The 22,672-nt window shown below is 34.9% G+C and overlaps 1 protein-coding gene across 1 annotated transcript in view; it reads left to right on the top strand.

Annotated features, from left to right (window-relative positions):
* Nucleotides 1–22,672, top strand: part of tusc3 (tumor suppressor candidate 3) — a 60,568-nt gene that overhangs the window by 26,889 nt on the left and 11,007 nt on the right. Inside the window, exons 5-7 of the mRNA XM_043231599.1 lie at nucleotides 3,166–3,306; nucleotides 3,979–4,068; nucleotides 22,113–22,176. Of these exons, the coding sequence (XP_043087534.1) occupies nucleotides 3,166–3,306; nucleotides 3,979–4,068; nucleotides 22,113–22,176 (295 nt within the window). The remainder of the gene's footprint in view (nucleotides 1–3,165; nucleotides 3,307–3,978; nucleotides 4,069–22,112; nucleotides 22,177–22,672) is intronic.

Raw genomic sequence — 22,672 nt, forward strand, 5'->3', positions numbered from 1 at the left:
TTTAAATGTAAAATCACTGCTGGTAAAAGCTGGGTTGAACATTTCACAGCCACATTTATTTGCTATCTGTCTCAAAGACATTTATTTTATATTTATAATTGTATCTTTTGCGTGATGCCTCAAAAGCTGTTTTTAAGAAAATTATTGTTATTTATTTTACTGCTCAGTTTGAGAAGCAGCTTTTATGCACAACATAACAGATGCCAAAAATATGAGAAAATAAATCGCAGTACACTTTTTGACTTTCATGAGTAACATCATCCCCTCTCCTGAAAATGTAACGTGTTTGACATCTCAAGACACCGAAGAAATAATTAGATAACTTTTTTAGTATATATATATATATATATATATATATATATATATATATATATATATATATATATATATATATATATATGTGTGTGTGTGTGTGTGTGTGTGTGTGTGCGTGTGTGTGCGTGTGTGTGCGTGTACACTCCTGATTTGTAATTGAGCCATCATCTCAAATAACCCATACATATGATAAAGACAATAGCTATACAAACAGTATCAGTCTCAAAAGAAAATGTGGTTTGAAAACTAAAATTGTTTAAGTGATTGTATAACTGATGCCAAAAGCTTGAAAGCATAATTTTATGTGGTCGGAGGATAAACATTTATTTGAATAAAGGATTTTTCTGTGCTTTCAACAATTGCTTTATTGGCTTCAGTATTGTTTTGTTTGGCTAGAAGAGTAAACTCCTTCCTGTTTTTTGGTAAATAAATCCATACGTCATTGTATTTCTTCATTAACAAAAAAAAAAAAGATCAGTGAGGAAAAATGTGTGTGAATGAGGGATGTGAGGGATTCACAAAGCCTACAAAGTAGAACCAAACAATGCTTTCATGTGAAAGCAGACCCAGATATGGGGTCTCCAGGAAATGGAGACAGATAACATCTGATTTCCCCATCATGTTAACATAGATTTTCCCTCCAGAGAAGCTCTCACTGAAAAATATCACCGGCACCTTAATGCGTTTACAGACGACTGCCTTGGAGCACTGGCACTAATTCAGTTGCCTTATTAAGACTCTACACCGGTTTCAGCTTTAATACTTTTGAATAAGTCACTTAAGGTATATATCACCTTTAGGGAAGGGCTGAGTTATGTTGGAGTCGATAAAAAGCTGCTTTTTTTTTTAGATTTTCCTCCGATGGAGCACTCTGATTATGAAGCACTGTGTAGATTACAGCACAGGTCATATGTCAGTTACGCTTTTCCCTCCATGAAGTTGGACTCGTTATCTTTGATTCATCTTCAATTCACATTTCTGCAAAGGCATGGAAACCTTTTGCTTGTGAAGTCTGTTCTTTTATCCTGGCTAAAGGAAAACTCTTTAAAGATCTTTATTTTTTTTTTTTTTTTTTTATAATATGACATGGCTATATTTTATTAAGTAGAAAAAGGTAGAGTGAATTAAAGTATAATAAATGCATCAAATTATTTTATAATATTTAATTGTATTATATATTTTTATTTTATCTGTAACAACTTACAATAGATTTGTCCACATTATGTAACATATTAACTAACATGAACAAACAATGAACAATTTATTACACATTTATTACACAATCTTTTAATTTCCTTGTTAATGTTAGGCAGTAAAATTACATAGTTTACAGTGCATTAACTAATGTTAACAAACACAACTTAATTTTAATAATGCATTAGAATTCTGAAATAAACATTAATAAGCCTAATTAATGCTGTAGAAGTATTGCTTATTCTTAGTTAATGTTTACTAATATTGTTAACCAATGTTAATTGATTAACCTTATTTTGAAGTGTTATCTTTTTATCTTATTTGATTTATTATGTTTTTTTATTGTGTTTTTTAGGTTGAGAAAATACAGCTATAATGGCTGCATTATTATTATCATTAATTTAATTTTATTTCATTTACAAAAAAGAGTGAATAGAAGTATATCAAAATGATGTTATATTTTAATTAAAGTAAAAAGAATGCAAATATAATTGTATATAAAGAATGTTTTATACAAATATATTTGTATATTTTTTTTATTTTATTATTATTATTTATTTATTTTCAACCTATCATACTATTACTATACCATTATCCCAATTAGCTATTAGTCTTTGTCGATCAGTCTATGCTCATTGGAGCAGTGCTCGTTCACCCCCTGGAGTAGACAGGATTATAGATGAAGTCGGCCATTTTTATCCTAGATTAATCTGATCTGATTTGGAGGCAGCAGCAGAGGCTGTAGTACACGTTTTGAAACGAAACATTAAGGCCTTGAACGACAGGCACTAAACGTGTTTACAACCCTCTGGGTCTCGCATCACACCACTCATAAATAGAGAATCCTGGGCGTCCAATGCGTCATGGACTTAGTAGCCCTCTGGGTCTACTTTTGGCCTAAGGCGAAGAAAAGACTATAAAAGGGAAGGGAGGGACCGTCAGCCTTTGCTGGAATGAATACGTTCACTAGACAATGGCAGTGTCTGAAACCTAAGGCAATTGCCTCGCTGCCAAGACAGTCAGTGACTTCCCCTGCAGTGGTTTTGAGTGAAGTTTTTCTCCTCAGAAGAGGATTCATTAAAAGTCAGATGTTCAAACCGGAACACATCTTTCAATGTAAAAATTCAAGTAGCTGAAAGCAATTTAAAAATTGACATTTATAAATTAAAGGCAGAATTTTTCATGTTTCAGACAATGCCTAGTGACTATTTTTGACTTGAGCTGCAGCGTTATGATGAAGGTTGGCCTTGAGATTTCAGTGTTTTAACAACTGAATGTTTGTCATTTTGATAGTGGAGTGAGGTTCGTGGATTTTTGTTCTTTTCTTTTTTTTTTCTCAATTTTGAAAAGACATAACTGATAACAATTGTCAAAATACTGTCACCTTATTTTTGTGTCTCAAAACCTATTTGTACTGATGGTGCATATACCAATTTCTGATAAATTCATGTCATAAAACCAATTTTACATGCATCCATTCACCAATATCTGACAAATTATTAACAAATTCATTCATTTATTTCTGTAATTATGTAAGAACTAAATAATAACATATTCTAGTGTTTATTTTAGGTCAAAATACTGGATACTGACATGCCAGAATTTATTGCCTTTACTTCATTGTTACTGTACATCCATTGTTTTCTCTCTGTCTAGATTCGGGTCTTCCGGCCACCCAACTATTCGGGTACAATCGCTCTGGCTCTTCTGGTGTCTCTGGTCGGCGGGCTCCTCTATCTGCGCAGAAACAACTTGGAGTTCATCTACAACAAGACTGGCTGGGCCATGGCTGCACTGGTGCCTAATGTTCATTATTTAGCCCTAATTCAAACAAAACTGCTGGAGCTATGCTTTGAGTTGAAATTTGGCCAGATCAAACAACAACGTATATCTTGGCAGCAGTACAACGGTCAGCTCTCTCTGGCCCTAGAACCATTCAACAACTTCAACACTTTTGCTATTGCTTTATAAGGTCCTTTAATAAAATAAAACCAGCTGACCACGGAGTAAACCTAGATTAAAATTATTTATAGAGTTTTTAAGCCATAAAAGAGTCCAATTTATTGAATCTAAACCCAAGTTGTTGCAATAAAAACAGAAGACAACAGCTCAAGGGGACAAAACAAGCTAAAGGCATAGAGTCAGTGTGCTTCTTACTACCGGAGGGCAAAATTGTACGCTGCGTCTTGCATAAAAGTTTGATTTAAAGTGTTGTGCTGTCTGTAAATTGTAGAACTTGGGCTTTCAATATTTATTCCCCAAAGTCTGAAGGTGGCTGACCTTTACTGCTCCATTGGATAAAGTTTGTTATCCACCATATTGATTATAAGGACAAGGTTTCTCTTTTTTTTTTTTTCCAGGCTATAAGATTGTAATCAATCTTTATTGCTCACTGTTTCTGTTTGTCATTCTCATCGTATCACTCAGCTAATATACTCACAATCTTTCTCTACCTTTTCTTTTCCACAGTGTGTGGTGTTTGCCATGACCTCAGGTCAGATGTGGAATCATATCCGTGGTCCTCCATATGCCCACAAGAACCCTCAAAATGGTCAGGTGGTAAGTGCTGCCCACCTTCTTGTCTCAAAACTCTGTATGTGCCGCACCACTCATCTAAACCTTTCTTGACTTGGCTGACTTTGTTTGTGTCGGTTCATTAAATGGCTATCCATCATATGAAGTTTTGATAGCCGAAAAACAAACTCGAATTCTACATGGTACCTGACCCATCCGGTGAATTCTTAAGCAATGAATCATGTGGAATATTAATTCCTACAAAGGGTATGGCCTACATTAATAAATAAAAAATACTGCACTCGGTGTAAATAGAAGAGGCGTCCAAATAGTGGTATGGAGCCAGACAGAACTACAAAAAAAAAAAACATGAGTTGGATGTCAGAGAATTGATCTGGAGGCTAGAGAACATGCATTGGTATTTTTTGCACAGACAAATTTGAATCGGCGTGACATTTTCCAATCTAAACATTCTTTCTTTCAGTCTGCTCTCCATTCCATTGTGCTTCCAATTTCACCGTTCCTAGAAATATGCGTCAACAAAATAAAGTTTAGTATCAGTATATGGCAAACAAGAAGACTCTTAGGGTGCATTTATTTGAGCAGAAAAACAGGAATCTTTTAAAATGTTATTAATATATAAAATGATGTTTTCTATTTAAAACATGATTTACAAAATGATTTACTTCTGTGATACAAAACTGAATTTCCGTCAGCCATTACTCCAGTCTAAAGTGTGTTATATAAATGATTTACTATAATTATCAATGTTGGCAACAGTTGTGCTGCCACAGTTTTTTTTTTTTTTTTTTTTGCAGACTGCAAAACTTTTTTTCAGGATTCTTTTCTGAATAAAAAATGTAAAAGAAAAGCGTCTATTCAAAACAAATGTTTGTAACAAAAAACTTTGCTATTAATTCTTATCAATTTAACAACGCCCTTGCTAAATAATTTTAAATTCTTTTGGAAAAAAAAGAAAGAATAAAAGTGTACTGACCGAACAATTGTGTATATTGTTAGAAAAAATTTCTATTTTAAATAAATAATTTTCTTAACTATTAAGCAGCGAAATACATATTAGAAAAATATCTGAAGGATCACAAGACAGTGAAGACCGGATTAATTATTTGCATCACAGGAATAAATTAGCTTTTGTATATTGTATATTAAAATAAAAAATATATCATACATCATAATAATATTTCACAATATTGTATTTTTCCTGTATTTTGGATCCAATAAATGCAGCCTTGATTAGCATAAGAAACTCCTATAAAAATGCTTATAAAAAATTGGTCTGTTTTCAAGCTTTTGACCAGTAGTAGTATATATGTATTATTATTATTATTATTTATAATAATTTATTTTCCCACATACTTTACCTTTTATGTTTCAGTTTAACATCCGAACTTAGTGTGATTAAATTATTGTGTTGTTTAAATAAAATGTTTGTTTTAAAAAACAGTGTACTCATGGCAGAAGTTTGTTATATCAGACTTTGTTAATATGGCCAAGACTTGCTGTTAATGCGTACAGTCCTGCAATATATTTGCACAGCAATCCGCAGCAGCTGCGCTCACCTGCTGTTCTGCAGCCCCCTCTTATTGGCTTCTAAGTGATCCCTCCAGTCAATAACACAATAAATCTGAAATGATTAAGGCCTTTTAATTATTAAAACATAAATAAGGAGATCAGCTTCTTTCAGTGCATAATCCTTCCCAGTCCTGCTTCATCACCGTCCTTCATTAAGCTCCACACAGGAAGTTGAAGCTGCGTTTCTTCTTCTAATAGCCCTCTGAGGCAGAGGTGAAATGAAAATGCTGATGACATGGGGAAATTAAAGTCAGTGAGGTAAGGTTGTAACATCTAACCCGTGCTATACAAAAGAAACCATTAGTGCTATTGTAAAATTATACCCTCACCGACTCGAGACCTTCAGTTAAATTTCCTTCCAAAGCCCAGTTTAAATTGACTATTAAAACTTTTCAGTTTAGAAGTAGAGCAAAAAATATGTAGGTCTTCCAGAGTAATGTCATATTAGGTAGTTTTGCAGGTATGCAAGCTATTTGAAAGAAATGTTCAAATTGTGTCTTTTATTCAATACGTCCTCAAATGTAATACATATATCTGTCACGGGTGTGGTAAGCAGGAGAGCACACAACTAGCATAAGGGTAAATAAAAGGCTTTAATCTACTCAGGGATGAAATAAACAATATAATTACAGGCAGGCAGGCAGGTAGACAGGACGAAACCACACGCACATAAAGACGAGATCGGACATACAGAACTGAAACCACAGGACTTAAATACACCAGGTAAATCACTAAATTAACTACACACAGCTGAAGACAATAAAGACAATTAACTAACGTGGGTTAAACAGAACACATGGCACACGACAAAAACAATAACAAAGTCCAAAGACGTGACAATATCATAATGTAAGAGTAAGCAATTTTAGCCTACTTTACTCAAACTGACTAGACATTCAATGAACTTTAATGTATATGAAGGAAGAAAAATCTGCTTCAAATTGGTAAAGTATCGTACACCAGAACTAGATTTATAGAGGTTTTTTAATTGTTTGTTTTTATTTTCGATTAATTTAAGGTGATTCATGTTTTTTTTTTTTTATTCAGCAAGTCTTTCATTTTGCTGCTTTGCTTTTGTATTTCAAATAAATGCATGCATTCAAATAAATATTCCTGACAAAATGTCCCCACAAGTATAGTAAAACCTGAACTTTTGACATCGGGGCCTGTGGACCCCATGACGGGGAAGAAGAATAAAAATAGTAAATTATGTTTATCTGAAAGTGTAACAATGCAAATGGGTTTTCTGTAAGGGGTAGGGTTAGGGTTCAATTAGGGGATAAGTCAGTATAAAAATAATGAAAGTCCATATAAAGTCCCCACAATTCAAAGAAGAAAAAAACGTTTGTGTGGGATGTTTATATTTACCATTTTAATAAAATGTTAACATTTTAAAATATAAATACAGTACGTAAAATGGTGTATAGTGTACACTCAAAATGCATCAACACCCAGTATGACGGTTTAACATTTAGTGACCGTTCCTGTGATACGAGTGCCCACAGACCATCTGTTTAACTGCCGTTTTTCAACATGATGTTTCTGGGAAACTACTGCAGTTTTAGCCTCCATCTGGACCTACAAGTCTTTTATGAACTGCACTTGAGGTCCTCTGGAACTCACAGTTACAAAGTTAAGATAAAGTGCAGAACCAGAAGGTATGTTGTAAAATGTGTAAAGAGACATAGCTGCATGAAAGCCACATTCAGTGATTTGGTGCAAACTATGAGTAATAATGTCAGTCTGTTATGTCTCGGAAACAAAAAGCATGAAATATGAAACATTTTATTGCATCTTGCCAGCAGAAAGCACAAGAGTTGGACAGTTTAGAGATTATACAAACATCTTTGACCACAGAATGTCTTGTTTGCCAATGAGATCAAGAATCTTAGTCTTGCAGGCTTGTTCGTTCATTTGATTTGGAGATATAAATACATTTATAATTTCACACTTAGTCCCAAAATTGAGATAAGCTTCTATAAATAGCTAGGAAAGATATCTTCCTAAATGTCTGACTTCTCTAAATAATAAAACACACTGTCTTTAGGAAAAAGACAGGGATCGAGAAGGCAGAAGACAAATGAGCAGAAAAATATCTTTTGAATGACAAGCCAGAGCCACAGAGGCTAATGTACTTAGAATTAAAAAAAAAACGTGTCTCGTTTGTTGTACAGGATCGGATGGTAAATGATGGTTCATTTATTTGGACGATGTAGATTCTGTTTGTTTTATTACTCTGCTGCTGAATCCTCTTACTCTGAGAATGTGGCCTGAAGACAGCCTTTATGAAATATTCAGGCTTGAACATTGATCCAGAGACATAAACACACCGCTAACAATGCTATGAATCCCAGACTGCAGGCAATGAACATCTACAGCGCACAACAGGAGGATTTCTGGATCTGTCGTCTTCTAATCCTCAAGCTGGACCTGAGGGGGACATTTCTATTAGTTTCAGAGAACAGTGTCAATTCGTTCGTAATGCCCCCCCCAAAAAAAAGAAAGTTAAGCAGGCAATGAGCAAGCTCTCACAGACTGCAGAACCACTCTCTGGATGTATGACATATGTCTTAATACACTAGTTTATAGTATATATAAACTTTTGTAGAACCATTATCATTAAACAGCATTAGTAAATTATAATAATTCAGCACCAAATCAGCATATTAGAATCATATGGAAAATTCAGCTTTGTCATCACAGGAATAAATTACATTCATATACATAAAATATTCTCAAATAGAATTTTTTTCCAAGCTTTTTTCACAATATTTTCCATTGTGTTGTTAATAAAAAATGAACGCGTGTATATATCAATAATTTATTTCGTGCAACTTGGCACATGTTGAATAGACAGCTTTTAATTTTTGTGACTGTTCGGGGTCACGGAGTTCAGTGGCCTGTGTCTAAAGAAATTTATACGATACTGTGTAGACTCGTATTTTATGCGACATGGCCATACATGCAATTAGCTGTTATCACTGAGAAAAATATTATTCTTTGCTAAAAGGCCTCAGCCATACACAAAACTATAGCATGTTGCTGAGATAGATTTTTGGTCATCATTTATGGCTGTGCATTGAAGTGTGAAATTAAAAAAAGTGGAAAGAGGTTGTGCAAGAGACAGTGGTTGGGGGGAAAAAACATTACCCTGATTTTCTAAACTAAACGCTACATTTGCATGAAATTATATTTCTCTTGTCAGACTCTGAAAGTGCCATTTCCACATTTTCTCCGGCTTCATCCTGCAGCCCAGAGCAAAACCCATTTAGAGAGTAGAAGGTTGTTTTGATAATGAAAGCATCTGACTGCTTACTGACGAAATGGCGAAGCAATGTGAGGTGAAGCTACACATCTACTTGTGGTTTCGCACCTTAGGACAGATCACGTACACACACACACACACACACAAACACCTTGCTGTGTTGATACTGTGGACGAATGCGCTCCAGGCCAAAAGAGCTGAAACAGTTCTCAACATTTTCATGGCTTATGCTATTAAAGGTGTATCACGGTGGATGGATGTTTTACCAACTATTAAAAAGTCCAGGTAAAAGACAGGCTTTAAATGTCACTGAAAAACTGATAGCCCTCAAAGCTAATGTGCATTTGATAAGAACAAAAACAGGCTTGGCAGCTTATTATTCTTAAACAGCTGCGTTATTTAAATGATTCACAGCAATACTTAAGTGAGTCATTAGTGACTTTTCGCTTTAAAAACATTGTTTGTCCGTTGTAAATGAGAAAGTCACTCTGCACCGAATGTTAACAGGCAGGTTGAGTGATATAAACTGCTTGACCAATCAAATTACTAGAGCGGGAAAAGGCTAATGCTCTTTTGTTTGGCCTGAACTCTTCTTTTTGTGCTATTAATTAACTTAAAAAGTTTGTCCTCAAACTTTCTTTGAGAACTCAATCACGTATATCCTCTTTCAAAGTCACCTGAGGATGCCAGTTCCTCTGTCCACATTAGCCTTGCTTCAGTTCACCATTTTCAATTCATTTCCCACAATTCCTTAATGAACTCTCGCAGCCTCTCTGTATCTACCACCAGCGAGAGGTAAATCATCTGCCCTTCCCTTCCAGCATGGTGTCACTTTTATTACATCTCTGCAAATATTTTGGCTTTGAGCTTGGATGCAACTATGCTGGGGAGTCTTTATTAACCGGATTGAACTGTGAACTGAAGCATTAAATAAATGTTGCACTTGAGGCAGAGATTTTTCAAGATCTCATCCTGACTACTGGTGGGGTTTTTTTTTGTTTTTCTTCTTCTTCTTCTTCTTCTTCTTCTTCTTCTTCTTCTTCTTCCTTCTTTCTCTGTACTCGCTGATGCAGAGGGAGTGTAGCAATAAAAATGAATCTGTATAGCAAATGGGAGCTTTAATTACAGCTGAAACAAGAGACCTGCAGAGAAGAATAATAAAGAAAGCCAAAAGGAAAATAACAAACAGGAGAAGGAAAGGCAGATTAACTACGAATTAATCTAGTTGATGCCAATCTTCCATTTTGCCAGAAGGACCTTCTGTCTGAAGAAGTTTTTATGGTTAACTTTTCCCATTTTATTTGTGGCAGCTAATGAATGGTGCATCTAAATAAACACAAAATACTTGTAGCAAAGTTTTTTTTTGTTTTTTTCCCAAATAAGCAGACCTGTTTACTTCTTTGTGTCTCATTGCTGATTCTACAGTGGTATCAGCTCAATGTCAGTCAGATCCAGTCCTGAAGATTCCAGACTGCTTTGACCTCTCGCAGCTGGTCAGTTTCCAACAAAACCTTTTTTTATCGACATTCATCCATTTCCATGGTGTGTGGTGTGATCTGTTTTTATCCAGAAACCAGAGGCATGTTGTGGACAATAGGAGGTCTATATATAGCTTATATCGTGGGGTATTGTAGTGATTTGTAAAGCATTAAGGCTAGGCTTGTGGTAGAGATGCTGGTGGATGAGAAATAGCAAGGAAATATTTAAAGGAATGTTCTGGGTTCAGCAATAATTAGGCACTTAAGTGTTCCATTGAGATACGTACAGTCAAAGTAAATGGGTCCATAAATGCGAGAGTACTACTTATTCCAAAGTCATAAACATAAACCATTATGGATGTTAATATGATTTAAGTGTGAAAACTTGCTTACTAACCTTTTCTGTCTAAAGTTGTCCAAATTATCCATTTGTACAACTTTATTACTATTTTGGTGTACCCCTAAAACACCCAAAATGATTTAGAATTACAACATTCAGTTCAAGTAATACTCAAGGTTTAATGTAAGAATATAAGTGCTTTTATTAAATTATAAGCTTCACATTTCTCCTTTCAAAGTCATCTTCTAAAGGCTTTCTTTTTTTTCAGGAACGAGTTAAAACAGTCGCTTTTCAGGCAGTTTCAGCTTAACTTGTATTGAACCCAGATTATTTCTTTAAGTCATTCTTACACTTTTTTCCCCTTGTCAGTTTTTTCTTGTTTCTGACTGTAATAATGGTCTACTCAAAAGAAGAGTTCACTCAAAAATGGTTAGCCTCAGGCACACACTGTAACATACACTGTACACGGCTGTGATGGCGAGAGTGTTGAGGTCCGGCTGACCTCTGACTCGACGTATGACGTAAGCTGCATTCGTTCTTGTAACTTCTAACTTCTCAATTTTTTTGTTACCCGTGTTTAGCATTGCTCTATCCTCATTCGTCTACTCTTTTCTGAGTTTACGCTATAAATGCATCATATGTCGAGCCAGAGGTCAGTCAGAAAGCCGGAGGTTTTAAAAATAGAAATATTTTTGTTACAAAAATCACCAGCATTACCAAGCTTGGAAGCCATGATAAATGTTTTAAAAACTCTGACTGTGTCTGTCTGAAAGACCAAAGTCATATGCACCTAGGATGCCTTGGAGGTGAGTAGATTATGGGGTAATTTTCGTTTTTGGTCACTCCAGAGTAAAAACGGCTCTAATATAATGATTCTATTTTGCTTTTTTTAATGAATTAAGATTCTTTTTGCCCCCTTAAGTTGTAGCTATGGTATACACTGCACCATGCTGATCAGCTAAACCTTACATTAAGTGTCAGTTAAGTGATAATTCCAAATAGTTTATTAACTAGCAATTAACTTATAGTCAATCATTATGAAGCAGTGAAGTAATCATGCTTGTAGCAGTAGTATGCAGTGAGTGATTTGTTGCTGTCTAACCCAGATGCCTCAGCTGGTCTGAGCGTCTAATGGCTTGTCCTATATGATGAAATCAGCACACTCTCGTCCTGTCTTCCTCGGTGCAGAGCAGCTCTTTCCTGAGCTTGTTAGGCACCACACGGTTGTGCTGAAGGGTTGCCGTTGGCTGCTGGAGTATTCGGTATCCCCCTGTCCATAAGCTTGAGAATTCTTTTGACAAGCTTGAAAACTCTTTCTCTAACTTGTGCTGGCAGGCTTATTTTACACACTCTGAAAGGCTGTTTGCCCTGCCACAACCAGCTGGACTGAAAACGGTAGAGAAAGACCGGATGAGTGTGTTTACAAGTGTTTTGAATATCCTGATTATGTGTTGATTATGTAAGCGCCAGTGTTGGAGGGAGCAGATGCATAAGAATGTTCTTGCGTTATGCGTGAAGGGCAGAATAAGGACTAAGGTGACACAGAGCGTGTTTTTGCAATTAAAAACGTGAAACACAATGCAGTTAAGAAAATTATAGTAATCATTCTGTTTTGCATTCATTATGCACACATCCTAATGTCATGCTTTTTTTCTTAGAATATTTGAGTCTTACTAAAATATTTCAGTGAAATTTTGTCTGTGTATGTATGTGTGTACATATGTATTTACATATATACATATATATATATATACATATATATATATATATATATATATATATATATATATTTTTCCGTTACACCTTTGACAGTTCGCGTTAGACATTTTATTAACTATACAAATAGACAGTAGACTGTCTGCTTATTATCTTCTAACACTTAGAAGATAATAAGCAGACAGTCTACTAATACTCTAATGACTGCTAGTTGACATTTAGTTGAAAAGTTACTGACTGTTAGTAGAACGTCTAAAGTGGACTATTAACATAAAGTGTCCCATTTTTCCAATATAATTTGCATGCCAATTCATATTTATGTGAAAACAGATCAAAATGTGGTCTTGATTTCCAGCCTTGCTTATGTTGGTGCATCTCGATTGATCCATTTATTTATTTAATAATAACTTGATAAGTCAACTATTTTTGCAATATGAAGTGTAATCAATTCAAATGATTGTCAGAGCAAATAGTCACACCCTTATAAGGACAGCTTCCGTTCCCTTCATAGTGTGCGACTGGTTCTCTGGCTGTCGGCCAGCCTGTATCCAAGTGGCTCTCAGAGCAGCCCGCTGATGAGCTTGAGCTCCAAACAAATTGATCTAAATGAAAACCACTCCACCCCAAAAAGAGAGCTCATTTCATCTACCGTTCACACAGCACCAGATGGAACAAAATTTACGCCACATACTGTACAGGACACCTACTCTTAATTTGGAAATGTCCTAGAGCGAACTGTCAACACGTTAAATCCACCATCAACATTATACACCAATACACCCCACTCTTTTAAAAGAAACGTGTCTTTAAACCAGACCGAAACTCATTGGAAGGAGTGACAGGCCTCAGGGGGACTAAAGTCATGGTGATGCCAACACTGAGCCACTGCAGGGCCAGCGCATCGCCAACACTTGAGTGAGTGGAGACGTAATACTTGATGACAGTGTAGGGGTAATGAAAGGTTGCTCCCACACTGACTAAAAATTCAATCTGCTTGCAGAAACCGCAAAGTTTCTCAAAAGCCTGATATATGCTCCCAGCTACATACTGTGCATTTAAACCTGAGTGACTGGGTTTTGCGTCCTAGCAAGTGTTCTTTTTTAATGTGGTCTTATGATGAATTACTAAGGGAAGAAAATGGCCACTGCATTTGAGCGAATGCTTCAGCTGTTGGCACGATTTAAGCAATGGTACGAAACTGATGATGCATGAAATGTCTAAAAAAAAATACCTTGACCTTTTCAGGGGCTATTTAGCAAACAAAACACAAGCGCACACACTCAAAAAGCAAGGACTCAAATGCCGATGTAAGGGCTCTTTAGCTGGCTGCCCACGGCTAAACACGCCCCGTCAATCATTTTTATACAGCCTTCCGATTGATTTTGATAATCGCTGTGCTGCCTGATACACCAGGGTGCACCTGCACAAATCTTAGCGATGGATTGTGGTACATATTCAGAGTGTGATTAAGCTTTTTTTCTGCCCACAGCTTAGCTGTAGTGTTCCAGACAAGAACCAGAAGTATTACATTCCATCTTGTTTTATCCAATTAAATTTATTTATGCAAAAGCAGACAAATGATGACACAGTGTCACAGTGAAATTAATGATGAGAACTGAACCAAAGTTTCAGTTCAAGAAAGAAATGACACAAATATTAGCTTTATCACCTCTTATTGAGTGTAAAGTGGCAGTTCTGTTACACTTTTGATTGTCTTATGCTCACCAAGATTGCATTTGTTTCATCACAATACAGTCAATTATATTACATTTATTAGTTAGTATTATTATAATTATTATCAATGATTCTTTTTTTTTCGAATTGTGATCTTTTTTCAGGATTTTTATAAATAGAGGTTCAAAAGAATGGCATTTATTAAATCTTTTGTTAAATCATTTAAGTGTTTTGTCACTTATGATCAATTTAATCCTATTGACCCCAGACATTTGACCAGTGGTGTAAATTTCATCTATTCCTATTTCTATCTTTTTTTTTCTCACGTGGATTGGTATTTTTAAGGTTATTATATTTCCAGACTCTTGTTCTTCCATAATTTCAGATAATTTGAAAGCTGTAACCCTACATCTTTAATGTAAACAGATAATTGTGGGGGGGTTTTATGCATTTTGTTTTGTTTTCCTTTCTTACAGTGCTAAGGTCTAATAATGAAAAAAAGTTTAATCTTTGAAAGTGTTTCTTCCCCTTGAGTTTTCATTATAATAATCTGTTTTTTAGAAGAAAAAAAAAGTAGTTAAAGCCCTGGCCTGGCCTGAGTTATTTTAATAATCTCTCACTTTCTTTCTTTTTTTTTTTTTAACTGTGTATTTTTTAATACCTACATGAGGGAAGGTTTTCTCTTTTTTCTTTCCCTCTCTCACGAAAGTGTTCTTTTGTGTTTTGCAAATGCTCACTGGCATCATTAAAAATAGACAGACAATTAATGGGTTCTTTGTGAATTTTGCTGAACTTCCTACTTAAGCAGTAATGTATAATTAATTCCCCACTTGTTCTCTAAACCCAAACCACTTTTTTTAACCTATTATATGATCTCTTTCTCCCCCTCTTCCTCTCTCTTCCTCTTTTTCTGCTTTGTTGACTTTTCATTTATCTCCATCACTGACTCATTCTTTTGACCTTTAATAGTAAAGCCTTAAAACAGTGAGAGGGAAAAAAAAAATGGAACAAATGATTCAAAAAGGTTACTACATCAAAACTATTAGGCGACTGTATGCCCCTGTTACAGAAAATGTATCTCTTGTGATTAAAATCACACATTATCCATCAGTGGGAGAATTTGGGTTGCTAATTTAGTCCAATATGGCAATTAAGTGTGAAATGTAAAAATTTCTCTAAAATCCACAGTGTGTGCCCGTTAGTGTATGAGGGCTGGAAACAGGAATCTAATACATTTTTACTCAGGAGGGAAAGAAATGGATTTCTCATCAAAGCTTAGACAAAGACATCCATAACGGCTTCATGTAATATCTGTTACGAAGGGCAGTTCAACACCCCAAAGACATATTAAAATCTGGTATTTTCAGCATTCAGTCATCCATGATCGTCTCCAACATCAGTCTCCAGATCTCATTTATACACTATTATGTATAAATATATCCAGAATGTGTCCAAATCGTCCCCATGCGATATTCCTCTTTAGCATCCATGAGGTTCGCGTAGCATTCCAGACGGGCTTGCGCGGATAAGTTCACGGTCTTTGTAGTAAGATTTGTTTGCCTAATTGAATAATCACAAATATTCTCAATGTCCAATTATAGTGCTGAGAACCGAACTTATTCCTCTCTACTCACACTTAGCTGCAGCTATTTTCCTGTCTGAGAAAAGGGAACACATAACGCTCAATTCATCAGATCAATTGGAAGGGCCGCAGAGAGTATTACGGTATTTTTCATTGCGACTATCGAGCACAACTGCAATTTGCAATTCGAATTTATGTCATTGCCCTAATGTGCTATGCATGTTCCTCTGGCTTTTTGAGTAAGAGCTTTGCTCTGTTTCACAGATTGAAAGCGGCATTAAAATAAGCCATTCGAGTGGAAAATGAAGGGAATAAAAAAGAAAAGGGCAAAAAAAAAAAAAAAAAAAAACAACAACCACGGTGATGAAATATGTAATGTTGTTTATTGGGAACAGTTGCTTAAGTCGTAGGGAAACGTCATTATGTCACTGATTATGAGAATTTGTTCTTTCATTCTGGGAAGAGCACGCTAAAAAGGCATCCATACTATTTGAGCTAGATAAAGAGCTATTCAGTAAGATAACTTCAAAGTGGGAGCGGATGTGATTGCTGAGACAATATTGAACCACTATGCACAGGAAGACTCATGCAATAGGTAGAATGTTCAAATAGATTTAAACATTCTAGATGCAGAATTCTTGATCAAGCTACCACTGAGAGTCTGATACTGTAGAATTTTAATTCTGAACTCAAGTCATGCACATTTCGATGTCTTACAGGTGGATTTTTTTTTGTGGGACATGGCAAAATGTATAAACCTTAGCTGAGATTAAAGAGATCGTTGACCCAGAAAAGAAAATTTTGTCGCAATTTAACAGCATGTTGTTTCAAACCAGTACGACTTTTTTTATTCTGTAAAAGACAGGAGTCTTTAAAAATGAATGTTACTGGTTGTTTTTTAAGCATGCACAATGGCTGGAGACTTTTTGTCTCTTTGTTGAACCGCCAAACCACCATGATCACATCTGTGTTATTTTACAGGGAATAACCTAAAATTTAAGCAAATATTTATTTGTGTTTGTTTTCAATACAATTAAAAAGAGAAAAGAAAAACAAACACATAAGTAAAATAACCTTACAGGACATCTGTCTCCCTCCGCTTGGCCTGAAGCAATCAGTTTGCGTTTATTAGCATGAACCACAAAAAAAAAAAGATAATTCATTTAATAAAAAAAAATTGTGATATACATATATAATTAAATCATATAATACAATTAATTTACAACCTTTATATTTAAAAAATAAGCTGCATTTGGGATCACATGTTTATCAATCATAACAAGAATATTCTTCCAAAACTTTTGAATCTCAATACACTTCCACGTATAATGGGTAACAGTTTCTCGTTTATGTTTTAATCAACTGTCAGGGATATTTGGATTAACTTGTGTAATATAACCAATGTAATATTTGTCCACATGAGCCATTTACATTGCAGTAATCTGCATCTAGTATTGACACTATAAAAATGTAAGTAAATATTGACTGAAAATCTGCCCTATTTGGACAACCAAAATTTCTATTCCCAGTTCGTGAACCAATGAGGTCAGATGAATCGACTGAATCGACTGATACAGTTCACAAAACCAGTGAAAAAATTGTTCTTTTGTAGTGCTGATCTGCTATTCAAGTTCGGACACAACCATTTAAATACAGAAGCTTTAAATTGCCTTGTTATGGATGCAAAAACAAAAATGCGAAAATCAAACCCGGTCAGATGGTTGTGATGACGGCCGAAGGTTTCCGAAGCAGTGTGCAAATGTGATTGACACAACCTGAGGCTGTATTTCTTTTTCAATGTGCAAATATTTCGGACTCCACGTGCGATGGATTAAATTGATAGTTTTTCATGTTAACTGTCTGTATTAATAATAATGTTTTTAAAAAACAAGTATTTCAAAACACTAACACTATTATTACAATCAGCTCCAGTAGACTTTTTTACAAACTAGTCACACATGAGTATTCTGGGAAACACTCTTCTCAAGAACTCAGCGGAGGAAGATAAAGCAGAATGAAGTGCTGGCACTTCTTCATGCCTTTAACCACAGAAGTACGACTGCTGATTCATTCTCCTGATGGCACTACAGTCTGTTGTTCTCTGGAGGAAATTAGTGGCATTATTGAGAATCCAGTATACCATTAGACCATTATTGAAGTGTCCCCAGGCACTGAATTTCTGTCTTTGAATTTCAAGGCTAAACCTAATGACTCACTATAGAGATCTTCACATATTCCTTTATGTACTGTATGTTGTGTGCGTGTGTGTGTGAAGCCAAGAACGTTTTTTAGGTGGTTCCTCCTTTATATTCTGTTACATTTGATATTCTCAGCACATCTTTAATTGCTTCTCATTTGCTTCACACCACCAACATTGATGTGTTCGTAGGCTAATGTGTCCTGACCTCATGCTTAGTTAAGTTATTACTGAAAAATGAATATTTTGTGATCGCACTGATTTTACCCCTGAATAAAATCATTCCTAGTTCTTTTAAACTCAATATTAATCTTTTTTTTTTTTTTTTTTTTTCACAAAGGAAAATATGACATGCCATTGTATTCCAGTGATACTGGTATTTTTTAGCAGGTTTTGTTTATTTCGCTAATTGAACAGATGCTGCATTCGAAACGAGTGTAATCATCTAATTGTAGAGAATTGTTCACATTGGCAGGGTTTAAAACAACCTCCAAGGCCAGGGCATTCATTTAACAGACAGTTCGCTTTTTAAAGTGTAGGAGTTGAATTTTAGCATGAGTCAAAAATAATGTCTTTTGAATACAAATGCATGTAGGCGGCTGTAATGATCGTATTCAGTCATGTATGCTCCTACACAAAGCACTAAATATGATGTTTGATGGTCCATTGGATGGTGACGTCAGTCTGACTGTAAAGTAGACATCTGTAACCCCAGTGCACTATTGGTACAGTGGATCTGCTCTTCAGAGCATTGCCTCAAAGCCCAGAGCAGAAGTCAACTCTGAATAAATGAACAGTGTGATGAGGATATCTGCCCACGCAATGACACCAACACTTGTCCTCACAACTACCGATTCTCGCGCTTCGTTTATTACTCCTCTTCATTCATTTCTATGATTTTCTGTGTTTAAACCTCTTGTTCATTAGTTTATGCGTGATTTAAATAAGCCATCGTATTATTGTTAGCAGGTATCAAATGAACATGCAAATGTAATGTTCAAGTTCACCCAAAATATTCAGAAAATGTACCCGTGTACCTCAGATTATGCAAGATGTAGTTTGTTTGTTCCTCAGAACGGATTTGGAGAAATTTGTCAATACATTTCTCGATCGTCGGTGGATCATCTGCAGTGAATGGGTACCGTCAGAAATTATAAAAACATCTCGATAGTCCACAAGTTATCAGAAAAACTCAGTCTATCAACGTCCTGTGAAGTTAAAAAAGCTTAATATGCATACGAAACAAAACAATGTATGGCCAAATGCAAGCCCATAATCTATAATAATGTTTCCTACGGTGAAAAGCTCCGTTACCTGTTGTTCTCTTACATTAATAATCACCGGATATGTTCAGAAACGTTTTTAGCGTGTATTTTTCTCCTGATTCAGACCATTTTTTTCACTAGAGAAATGGATATAATATCTCTCTCTCTCTCTCTCTCTCTCTCTCTCTCTCTCTCTCTATATATATATATATATATATATATATATATATATATATATATATATATATATATATATTTTTTTTTTTTTTTTTTTTTGTGATGGCTGACGGCATCTATTCACTGCGCATGTGTTATGTAATGGTATATTTCTCAAAGTTTTTCACTACATTTTAATCACTGTTCCTTTAAGGCTATACGTTGACTGTTTAACTTAAATCTTAAAATGTATAAAATATATTAAATGCATGAAATATTTAAACTTATAAAATAAAGTGTTACTCAGTACTTATATTGAAAACATGGCCTCTCACTGCCTTAAAAATAAAAATGAATCAAAAAATAAATAAATAAAATTTTACAAAAACAATACAATAATAATTATACGAAGAAAAATGAGCGAATAATAAATGAATAACTAAAAATACTTGCGGGTGTTTTAGAAAAGTAGCAAATGGCTGTTTTTAAATTGCAAATGCCCAATGTCAGGTACTCCAGCTGAATAATACAGTTGTGTCTCTTGTGTTAGTGCTGAAAGTGCTTCTAAATGGTGGTTTCTTTCATATGAAAATATGCAGCAGTATGGCTGTGTTTAAATGTTAGCAGATGCGTTAACCCAGAGGCGACAGGTGACATGACAGTGATAAATGCACTGGCCTATTTGCTCATATCTTCTTCTTAATGGCTCCCTCTTTTCCACAATCCCCCCTATCTTTTTCTTGTTCTCTACAAGAAATGCTGCAAGTGACAACAGCTGCTGATGGCAGTGTTTAGTTCTTCAATACTTTATTGCTGCGTTCAAGTCGACTATTGACTTTTTTATTTAGTGTCACACTGAACATAGAAAACATTCAATATTTTGTCTTCAGTAGTGATTCCTACTCAAATCTATCATATCAAAGGTTTCTGTCGGATATATTTTAATCAAAGAATACATGAATGTTTTCAGTCTTCATTCAAAATAATGAAATTCAGTGACATATTTCAGCGATGGTATCTAGGTGGTCCCTAGATAGGATTTTATGACGAAATAAATAAATAATCCCCTGAACTATAAGATAGTGCGCGTTGTTCTTTAAGAATGTGTTCATCTCACCTTGAAATTAGTTTTTCAGACTATAAGGTAATCTAATATATCGCTTTATACCCTCTATTTAAATATGTAACCTCAGTAGAAAGAGTGAATGCATTAGGTTTCTAAAGTTTTGAAATCTGAAGCTTTAAAGATTATATACGTTAAAATGGTTCAGTTTAAAAAATGTTTTTCCCAAACTGTGATTTTATTCTTTCCTGTCAAACACATAAAAAAAGATTTGAAAAAATTTGGTTTTTGAGAAGTTTCTGCCAAAATCAGCATTGTATCTGGTGGGTTTTGAAAAGCCAATTTAATGCGCTGGTGGAGCGCATTAAATACACAGAACCCTAGATCACAAATAAGCTACGCAATATCGCATACATAATCAGATGAAACGCATTCGATTGCGTAGCTTGTCAGTGCGTGTGTTTTTATTAACGCCATTAATGTTTTAAATAAATGAATATAACGTGGCAAAGATATATATAAGGTTGTTCATGTTCTTGTTCATGATGAAGTTTTCTTTTCTTGTTGTAACTAATCTATATCATTATCAAGATGACCTGTTGAATTCATTTTGGGAGCTAGGACTGATTGAATGTATTTTTAGTCCAGTGCCTGTATATAAGATTAGCATCGACCAAGTTCAGAGGCTGTCATATGTGCATCAACTTCCAGTGTTGTGTATTTTCAACAGTTTCAATATGAAAAATAACTTTATATTGATTTTTAATGGATTTATTTCATTTTGGGGAAAATTAATAGAATTGTTCATGTTATTATAACCTAAAGATACTATGTAAAAGTTTGAAATAGAAAATAGTGGTTTTCATCTTGCCACTTTCTTGCTAAAGAAAACACATTTGTACTCAAATGAATCTAAATAGTTTTATAGGAACCATTTTGGAGCCAGACTCTTAATTTAGACTTAGGTTGGTAAGCCTAAACCTTGGTTCTTTAAACAAATCTATTGCCTGACTGTAGAACATTCTGCAAAATTTATATATATATGTTTCGCATAAAAAGAGGAAAAACAGAGTTTGGAATGATGCTAGGTTGATTATATTGATGATAAAACTATTAGTTCTCCCAGTTTTTGAATCCTCTTTAAAGCAATTCACTGGCAGGTTTCATCTATCAAAATGTGAAGTCTGAGAAGTTTTAGAAAGCTTTCAAGCCTGCAAACTTCAGGTTTTCATTGAAGCTGCATCAACTCTGCACCGTTCCTGCGCATTCATCTAGCACAGATAAATGAAGGTCTTGTTTATGCTATATCTAGAGTGTTTTTTCTCCAGAGAGCAAGTGATGCTATTATGACTTGATGTGTTAGAGTGCTTCGGTGCTCTTTTCATTGACCCATTGAAGCTCTTGTCACTTCTTCTCAAGTTTTCTTTTGATTTTATCCTAGATTATCCCTTCATCTTTCCATGCATCTGCTTTGACCTTATGGATTTTTTCCTTGTCTTTTGGCTTTTCTATCTGACCTTTTCCCTTTTAAGAATCATGTTTTTATTTATTTATTTGCTTTTAAATACAAAGTCAGTGGTGGTGTGTGTGGTTTGTGTTTTTGCATTTGCAGTATGATCTAAACAATAAAGCACTGCTTATCATAGAGCCATAATATAGACGTGATACAGTGATACAGCTGTGTGAAAGCAGAGCTTGAAAGGTCTATTGTCTGCTTGTTTGTCATCGTATTATTACTCTTTTTTGTCTGTCTTTTTCAGAGTTATATCCACGGCAGCAGTCAAGCGCAGTTTGTGGCTGAATCCCACATTATTCTTCTGTTGAATATCCTTTCACAATAAAACCTCTTTCTGCGCAATGGACCTGTCACTTTGTTCTGTTGACGATGTGAACCGTAATAACCCACTAACTTCATACAGATCTGTTTTTGTTCTGGTAACGTTTCAAAATGTAGGATGTGCCACTGTACGTTTTTCCACAGCCTTTTCAATGCAGGTAAATGTTACTTATTTGTTTGTTTACTCTGTGATTAGATATAATTGGGGGAAAATTGGAAAAATGAATGCTAATCTTGTCAACAAATTTACTGATGAATATTTTAGTTGACAAAGGTTATTTCTTGAATGCGAATGAAAATAATCATTTTTATTTGCATGTAGGGCTGAAAAACATAAAAACACAGAAATACAGTGTTGTATTCTTAACTATACGCCTGCTGTTCCAAATTTGAGTTGAGTAGGATTTATTCATTTATGTATTGATGTATGTACTGTATGTATTTATTATTTATGAGGAAAGAAAGTTGAAACAATGTTACTGT

Source organism: Puntigrus tetrazona, chromosome 1, assembly GCF_018831695.1.
Source record: "Puntigrus tetrazona isolate hp1 chromosome 1, ASM1883169v1, whole genome shotgun sequence".
In the NCBI taxonomy this organism is placed as follows: Eukaryota; Metazoa; Chordata; class Actinopteri; order Cypriniformes; family Cyprinidae; genus Puntigrus; species Puntigrus tetrazona.